The sequence below is a fragment of the Gracilinanus agilis genome, chromosome 5, assembly GCF_016433145.1.
Source record: "Gracilinanus agilis isolate LMUSP501 chromosome 5, AgileGrace, whole genome shotgun sequence".
In the NCBI taxonomy this organism is placed as follows: domain Eukaryota; kingdom Metazoa; phylum Chordata; class Mammalia; order Didelphimorphia; family Didelphidae; genus Gracilinanus; species Gracilinanus agilis.
Window position 1 is genome coordinate 197,712,562 of NC_058134.1, and position 9,083 is coordinate 197,721,644.

At 43.7% G+C, this 9,083-nt stretch overlaps 1 protein-coding gene across 2 annotated transcripts; it reads right to left on the reverse strand.

Annotated features, from left to right (window-relative positions):
• Window positions 1–554: 554 nt before the first annotated feature.
• Window positions 555–8,537, reverse strand: LOC123249246 (complement C1r subcomponent-like). 2 transcript variants are annotated; one of them, XM_044678224.1, is made up of 4 exons: window positions 8,034–8,537; window positions 7,271–7,423; window positions 7,082–7,156; window positions 555–1,490 (listed from the first exon to the last, which is right to left on the reverse strand). In XM_044678224.1, exons 1-4 carry the CDS (start codon window positions 8,122–8,124, stop codon window positions 721–723), a joined length of 1,089 nt encoding a protein of 362 aa, XP_044534159.1. In that variant the 5' UTR covers window positions 8,125–8,537; the 3' UTR covers window positions 555–720. The 2 variants fall into 2 exon arrangements, with proteins under 2 accessions (XP_044534159.1, XP_044534158.1); XM_044678223.1 differs by having other exon boundaries at window positions 7,271–7,426.
• Between the last annotated feature and the right edge of the window lie 546 nt (window positions 8,538–9,083).

The window sequence follows — 9,083 nt, forward strand, 5'->3', positions numbered from 1 at the left end:
ATTTTAATGTGGATGTGGCTTGGGAAGCAATTATGATTGATCAGGGAATCACTTCCTTTCCCTATCACAGTGGTTTTCAAACTCGTTGGTCTCAGAAACCCTTTATACTCTTAAAAACTATTGGGAGGGGTGGCTGGGTGAATCTGTAGGTTGAGAGGTAGGTCTAGAGAAAGGAGGTCCTAGGTTCAAATATGACCTCAGATACTTCCTAGCTGTGTGACCCTGGGCAAGTCACTTAACCTCCTTTGCTTAGCTCTTACCACTCTTCTGCCTTAGAACCAATACACAATATTGATTCTAAGACAGAAGATAAGGGTTTAAAAAACAAAATAAAACTATTGGGGATGGGGCAGTTGGTGGCAAAGTGGATAGAGTGCCAGACATGGAGCTGGGAGGACCTGGGTTCAAATCTGGTCCCATACACTTCTTAGCTATGTGACCCTGGGCAAGTTACTTAACACTGTTTACCTAGCCCGCATCCTTCTGTCTTTGAGTTGTTACCAAGACAAAAAGGAAGGGTTTGAAAAAATAAAACAAAACAAAACTAGTGGGGACTACAAATAAGTTTAGTTTATGTGGGTTTTATCTATTTATATTTACCATGTTAGAAATTAAAATGGCTTAAGGTTATTATGACAATAATTTTGACTTTTGTGAACTCCAGGAAACCCACCATTTGAGGATCTCTGAGCCAAGGCTAGTGTAACCAACCCTAGAGGCTCAGCTATCCCCTTCTATTATGGCCTTGATCCAGTCCATATAGTTGAGGACCTTTGTGTAGAAGCCGTACCCTTTGCTGCAGCCAATGCCCCAGGACACAATGCCTGTGGCCATCCAGCGCTCTGTAGTATTATCCCACACAGCAAAGATGCCTCCGCTGTCCCCCTGGCAGGCATCTTGCTTTAAGGTCCTGTCTCCAGCACAGAACATATTTGGAGAAAACACTTCGGTTCGATTTTTCTTCTGAAGCCAGGCCTCACAATCCTCTCGCTTGGCAATAGGCAGACGCACATATTTCAGTTGGCTAGCCAAACGGCCATTTTCCATCCCAAAGCCACTGACATAGCCCATCAAGCCATCGCCATAGAGAGTCTCATTGTCTGGCAAACAGATGGGGAGGATGTCGGGGCTCAAAGGCACACTGTTTTCTAATTCCAGTAGTGCAATGTCACCCTCAAAGTTGTTTGGCTCTTCTGGGCGATAGTCTGGGTGCACGATGACCCTCTGGACAGAATGTGTCCCCAGTCTTATAATCTCCTCTACATCTGTGTGTCCTAGGAATACATTCACAGTCCGGTTCTTCTGGGAGAAGCTGTCCTTAGGGTAGATGGTATGGGCAGCTGTGAGGATCCAGTGGTCTCCGAGCAGAGCTCCTCCTCCCCGTCCATAGATGACGGTGAGTGCCTGCCACGGGAAGTTTCCTGGCTTTGCCTTTGATACACCAGTGGCTCCCTGGTCCCAGTTAATAGGTGTGGATGGTTGTCCGCACACTGAGTGTCAAAAGGGAGAAGGAAGAGAATGTTATTTATGTCAGTGTAATCAAGGTGCACAGGGGAAGGACTTCCCCTTAGCGGAGAAGCAGCAGGGCACTGTAGCACAGTCGACAGATCACTGGGCTCAGAGGCCAGGAAGACCTTCCTCCAACACATTCTGGCTATGTGACTGCAGGCATGGCAGTCACCTAACCTCTCAAACCTCGAGGCAACTTTCTGTGACTCTGATTTGGACAGAGGTGCCAGCCTACACTAGTAGAGAGAGGTTCCAGATCTCCAAGTTTCCTACAGGTCCAGGACATGTCCTGATATTCAGGATCTCTTCTGCTCCATTGAGACCTTGTCCTTTGGATGTCTACAGGGAATAACTCTGGGCAAAATGATGAAGTAGGTTGATTTGTCTCCTATATGGCCTTTCCCTACCTCTTCAATTTGTAGTCTTTCTCTAGTCCTGGTTCAGAATGTCTTAGGAAACTGATTAAATGCTAGATAAGCTGCATAGAGTTTGGTGGAATAACTCCCCTAGAACACTCTGCATTATGAAAAGATGGGTCCTGTAGGCAATGATGTCAAGCTGCTAACAATAGCAGGGGGGGAGGGGAGCGAGTGATTAGAATTCTTTTTCTGCCCCCCCCCACCACAGTTGTTCCCCAGAATAATAGTTATAACAGAAACCCTTGTAGACCAAGAATGGAGGTGATATTAACTTGGGTATCTCAGGGCTAAATTGGCTGACAAATAGGGAATTATCCTACAGAAATTAGCAGCTTCCACTGTAGGAACATTATTCCCAAAGCCCCTGGTAACTAAGTGCTCAGGATGACTTCAAACAGCTGCCTTGACTTCTGGATCACAGCTATGCTCTGAGCTTGCCTGGATGAAGATTGGTTTTGGTAATATATGGATGGAGTTGGTAAAGCCTATGAATATTAACTTCACACAATTCACAAACTTAACAAGGGAAAGGATTTATTAATTCAGGAAAACAGGGAAGGAGGAATAATTTCTAGGATAAAGGGTAAGATAAAATGATCTAGTATCTTTAGGATATTGACAGAAATAGCAATCCCCCAGAGGAGAATGCCTGGAATAAATTTATTCTCCTAACTCCCTCACATACTAAACTTTCTCTTAAATTTAATGTTATCTAGTTAAGATGGTGAAGTTAATCTTGATTGTAGATCTATATTGTTTAAAGATTAGCTGGGATACTGCATATGGGTATTTTCACAGTGCTCATAGCCTGGTTTGGTTTGTATGGAGTAAAACAGCAAAGAATCACCCTGCTCCCTGAGGTCAGAGCTAAGCTAGTAAAATCCTATCCCTCTTTAACCGCCCAGCTCCCCACAAAGTGTCCTTGCCAACCTGGGTTTCCTGCTTTTATATCCACATTCTTAACTGCCCCAACCGCCCCTTCTCCTGGAGTTCTGCGGGGTACTATGGAATTCTGTGAGGCAGTTCACCCCACTTAAGGTCATGCATTTTACAATTAACAGTCCTAGAAGCAGAATGTAGCCAACCTCTTAATACACAAAATTGATCATGCTAGTAAAAACCTTTGGAAGGAGGGACTGAGGCATGTCCCTAGTGAGCAGCAGATAGGGGTGCAATCATCTTTCTTCTCTTGGAGCAAAGGTTATGGAGGAAGGAGACTTGAGCCTTATCTAGGGGTTTCAAATATGTTGACTTAAAAAAACCACAAATTAATATCTTCTATGTTGTATTGCATTTTCATGATTTTGTTAAACACACATTTAATCTGGTTCTGGTTTGTACCCTAGAATTTTATGGGCAGCTTGTGGCCAGTGAGCATCAAATTTGACCTCTCTGCCTTATGTACTACCTTCTAGGCAGCTAGGGGGTGTAGTAGATAGAATCAAGAAGTTATGAATTCAAATCCTGCCTTGTGGGGCAGAGCAGGGAGGCAGCTGGAGGAGAGGTATAGAGGGGAGGGCAGCCTAGTCCTAGCCACTACTCTCCATCTTGGGCCTCCACTTTGGTCTCAGGGCACATCCATCTCTGTAGGTGAGCTCCACCCCCAGCTGAATCTAGTCTATCATAAGAGCAGATAAGATGCCTTCTGAGGTCAGGGAAGCTCAGTCTCCAACACCCTTCCCCACTGAACCTGAGCCATAAGAATCCTGCTGACTGGATCCTAGGGTGAAGGCTGCAACCTCCATAGAATACTTTGATAACATGGTGGGAAGCCCAGCTCCCTTCAGACTCCACACCTCACTTTCACCTTCAGCTTCTGCTGCCAGCTGGGGAAGATCTGATCTCAGGGCTCACTAATACTCCATCAGCCTAATCTAGTCAATCAGTAGAGCAGAGAAGAAGCCCCTTCAGGACAGAATAGAGGGAAGAGTGACAAACTGTATAGGATGAAATGTGTATGTATATGATAAAGTAGGTTGATTTGTCTCCCACATGACCTTTTCCCTCCAATTCAATATGTAGCCTTTCTCCTCTAGTCCTGGTTCAGAATGTCTTGGGAAGCTGATCAAATGCTAGATAAGCTATATAGAGTTTGGTGGAATAATTCCCCTAGTTATATTGTGTGTATATATATATATATATATATATATATATATATATATATATATATAAACTAGTGTTAAAAAAGAGGATAATATTAAGAGAAATAGGAAAAGAAATAAAATGGGGTAATTTTACATTTCATAAAGAAGTACATGGGGGAGAGGGGAGAAGACCAATACAATGGAAGGATGAAAGAGGTTGGGGACAGTCTCCAATAAAATTTTAATCATTATAGTGGGAAGCCACTATAATGGAAGGTTCAAATGGAAGGAAAACATCCAACTCCAAATTCAATCATCATCATCATCATCATCATCATCAACAACAACATCACCACCATCAATAATATCAATAATATCATCATCACCATCAATATCAGCATCATCAACATCAACAACATCATTGACAATATCATCAATATCATCATCATCATCAACAACAACATTATCATCAATATCCTCATCAAATCCTGCCTTGGATACTAGCTATGTGATACTATGCAAATAATTTAAACCCACTCAGAAACAACCTGTGGCTCAGTGGATAGAGTGCTGAGTTCAAATATGACCTTAGGCATATCCAGACTATATGACCTTGGACAAGTCACAATCTTGCTCTCTATCTGCCTCAGTTTCTTTTATTATAAAATGGAGATAATTACTTCACAAGGTTGTCATGAGGATCAAATTCAGTATCTGTAAATCAGCTCAGTGCCTGATACATAGTAGGAGCTATAGAAATACTTATTCCCTTCTTTGGTTCATTTTCCTTTTCTGTAAATGGGAATAATGGTAACACCTACCTCAGGGCATTTGAAATGATCAAATGAGATAGCATGCAGAGTGCTTTGTTAGATGTCATTTCTGGTATTTTAGGAAACTATTGGTTGTTTCTCAGTCATGTCTGACTCTTTGACACCCCATCTGGGGTTTTCTTAGCAATGATTCTGGAGTGGTTTGGCATTTCTCCAGCTCATTTTAAGATAAAGAAACTAAGGCAAACAGGGCTAGGTGACTTGCCCAGGGTCACACAGAATCTAAGGTAAGATTTGAACTCAGGTCTTCCTGACTCCATGCCTTGTGCTCTATCCACTGTTAAGGACCTCTACAAAGTCCAAATGACATATAACCAACACACTCTAAAGGGCATGTATATAAAAGAAGACAGGCGGCAATGCACTGCATTGTGGGAAAAGTCCTCTGGGTATGGAAGTCAAAGACAAGGTCTAAGTTCAAATGCTGACACTGACTGGTAGAGAGAGGGTAGGAGAAGAGATGGGAATTTTGCCCCAGGAAAGTTTTAATGGGGGGTGAGGGTGGGAACAGATTTTCCAGGACTAGAAGGGCAAAAATGGCATTTCTCCAAGCAAGAAGGCAAAGGGAAAAATTTGCTGGGAGAAAAATTAGGAAATAATTATTGCTATCCTCAAGTATATAAAGGACTATTACAGAGAATAATGATTGGCCTTATTCTCTTTGGGCTCAAACGGTAGAATCAGGGTAGAACTGGTAGAGGTGAGTGTAGAGGAAGCTGTCTCTGATGGTGACAGGGGAGAAGCTAGATTTTTCCATGAGACTTTCGAACAGAAGCCAAGTCTAACAAAGTTGGCAGGACACAAGCTCTGGCCCAGCCTAGCGATAGTGCCTTGTTTAATAACCAAGGCTCATCAGTTACCTGTGGGTCCAAAGTCCTCCTTGCAGCATACCTCTCACCCTAGGATGGGGCAAGCCAGGGACAATGGGCAACATGCAGAGAAGAAGGTCCTTCTTAGGGGAAGGGAGCCAGCAACTCTGCCCCAGCAGTAGGATTGGGTCATAGTCTCCCTGTTTCCAAGGTCCTGGTTTTTCCCCTGAAGTGTCCCTCTCTCCTTCAATTCTACTTTCCCCAGTTTCCTGATGCCTTTAGCCAAGGTGTTGGGTATGTAACAGATTGATTGAACTTAAAAGAAGAAAACCAAGCAAGGCATGCACCTCTGAGGTGGAATTCAGAACAAGTCCAGAAAGATCTTGAGGAAATGACTGTTGGGGAGGGGCCAGAGTGATGAGGGGAATTCTGAAGGAGATTCCAACTGCCACACACCTCTCTTAACCTTGGTTGGGAGAGGGAGGTGGGTGAAGTGATCTTAAGATCTTTGAGTCTCCCTTTAGACACCTATTAAAAGGGCTTTACTAGATGATCTCTAAGGTCCTTTGCAGACCAGAAATCATGATCCTTTTACACAATCTGCTCCAGTCTCTTTCCTTTGAACCTTCTCTTCCTCTGAGACTTCTTTTCCCCAACTGGCTCCGAGTTTAGTCTAAGGGCAAAATACCCAAAGGCAATAAGATCTTGTCTCTGCTTTTTCTGATCCATGGGAGGCCAGGGTGTGCTGGTAAATGTTTAACAACCAGCAGAGCACACTTTTAAGTTTAATCTGTACCATTAACATTTTCTCCAGACGATTGACAAAACAATAAATCAAGCCCTAAGGTATAAATGCTCAGCATGAAACTTTAGTGATGGATTCTCCCAGTTTTTAAGAACTGGCTCTAGCCCAGGTCTTTAGGAAGAGATTGAGGGGCTATTTGTCAGGTTTGTGGTTGTGAGAATCCTTTTTTCAGGTGTGTTTTGGAATAGATGATCACTAAGGCTCCACCAGGCTCTAAAATTCTGTAATCTTGTTTCTTCTTTTATTCCTCCTACATCGGTTTCTTTTTTTTTCCCCTTTTACTGGCAAAAATAGAGCCAGAGGGCATGGGGGTGGGGTGGGGCAGGGCACCTCAGGGATCATTTAGTAACTGTGTTCTAGCCCAGTACTCTCATTTTACAGTTAAACCTCATTAACCAACGCTCTGTGAAGTCCAGAGATTTGCTTGAGGTTACATGGCTAAGTAATTGGCTATCTGAAGTTGTCAATTTTCCCTCATTCAAGTTAACAAATATTTACATACTTACTGTGCTAAGGGATGACTTTTAATCCTGTCTTTCTTTACTTCCGACAAACAAGCTGAGGGCTCACTTGGGGTTGAGGGCTAAGCAGTGAAGACAAAACTGTGGAGGGTTCTGCTTACCAGGTAAGCACTGAGGAATCTTCCCTCTTCCCTCTCTGTCTTTCCAGATGCTGTGGGCTGAGCTGGTGAATGTTCCTTAGGGGACAACACAAAGAGATACGTTTCGAATTGGGGTGGGTTGGGGGAGACATGCACAGAAGATGATTGTCTTGGGGGATTGAATAAATCAGACAAATACTGGTTCCTTACCAGGAAGAGGTTGGCCACTGCCCATGGAAGGTGCTATCTCGTAATATGGCGCATGGCATGAGGAACGGATCTTATCTTGGTAGGTATCTTCTCCAGACCTGGTGACATACTCAAAGCCATCATAGGACATGTTTTGGGGAGGGCTGCAGGTTACTGCTATAGGGGAAAAAAGATGAATAACCTCTTCCTTCAGCCGTTTCTTACAAGTGGATCCTGTTACCACTCTTCCTCCTCCAGCATGGGGTAGGAGTCCAGGGGAGGTCTCTCTGCCTTTTTGAATTTGTAATAGATCTCTAGTTACTGAGCTCTTTCTTGAGAGCTAATAGCAATTGAGTACTACTTGGATCAGGCATATTAACCCTTCAAGTAGAGCCCAGAGTGAACAGGACTGCACATGGACATTTGGAGAGAGGGGTTGAATTTCTTATTCAGGGTGACTACAGTCCCCATGCGTCACCTCCGGGTTCCTGGCTAAAAAATGGCACACAATGGATCTACTTGCCATCCCCAGCATCCCACTGCTGGGTGCCTTTCTCCCAGGGCTTATCTGCCTCCTAGACTCTTCAGGGACAAAGGTAATTGTCTCATGTTATCAGACATCTCTCTGTGAAATAGCACCTGCCTCCAGTATGTTTTCTTTGAGTTGCTGCCCTCTTTGATCCAATTTGCTCCAGGTTTAGATATAGCCAGGGACTTAAACATAGAATTTGTTTTGTGGCAAAGGTCTTCTTTTCTGAGTAATCCTCATGGGAGGTATGCTTACCCATAACTTGACAGCAGAGCAGGAAGCCCTTTAAGAAGATAATAATCCGCTTTTCCAACCTGGAGAAGATTGCATGGAAAGGCAACTTCATTCTGTTCTGCTAGGACACAAATCCCTCTGGCTGGGATGATTCCTTCATACAAATTTCACTTCTGCCCTGAACTGGACCAAATGGGTCCAAATGACAGAACTGAAAGAAGAAAAGAAGAAGAAAAAGGGGAATGGCTTAGGCCTAGGTAGAAAATCTCATTTTCAAGCTGGTTGCAAGAGATTCTCTAGACTCCATGGTGTATGCAGGTCCCTCCCTTGAGTTGGTCGGCACTCCTCCAGGTTCAAGTACCTCATCTATCAGGGAATCCCTTGAAGTGGCCATGAGGGCTCAGTGTTAGAAGGCAGTAATTGTCTACTCTCCTCTTTTATCTGCCTGGCCCATCCTGCTTCCAACATCATCCAAACATCATCATGTGCTTAGAATGGCCCCTTAGTCCACTGTGTTGCTGTCTTCCCTCTTTTCAATCTGCTCCTGACATCCCACCAATGTCAAAATTAGTATCCAAGGATACCCCTAAGTAGGAGGCTCTACAGGTAAGTTTCCCTCTTCACTATTCTGCTTACTTTCCCTGAACCCCACCTATGTGAGGCACCTTTTAATAGGCCTAGAAATTCCCACTTGGGTTTACAGAGAATACAGCACATTCTGATCAACTCCTTCGAACTAAGCTTCCGATTCCAATCAGCACATTGTTCCTTCCCCTGCACTTTAGTCTAAAAGCGAGGAGCAACAACGCCTTCATAAGTTGACTTTATCCCCCTCTCCCCCAAAACACAGACACACACACACACAGACACATAGACACAGACACAGACACAGACACACACACACACAAAGACCCACAGGGTCACCTCAACAAGATACTCTAGCTTGTGAAGAAAAACAACCACCGTATACATACAGGCATAAGAAGCACTAATATAGTTGTTTCCCTTATAAAATAAACATGATTTAAAATGCTGTTTACATTCTATCATATTTTCCTGTTGGTCCAGACT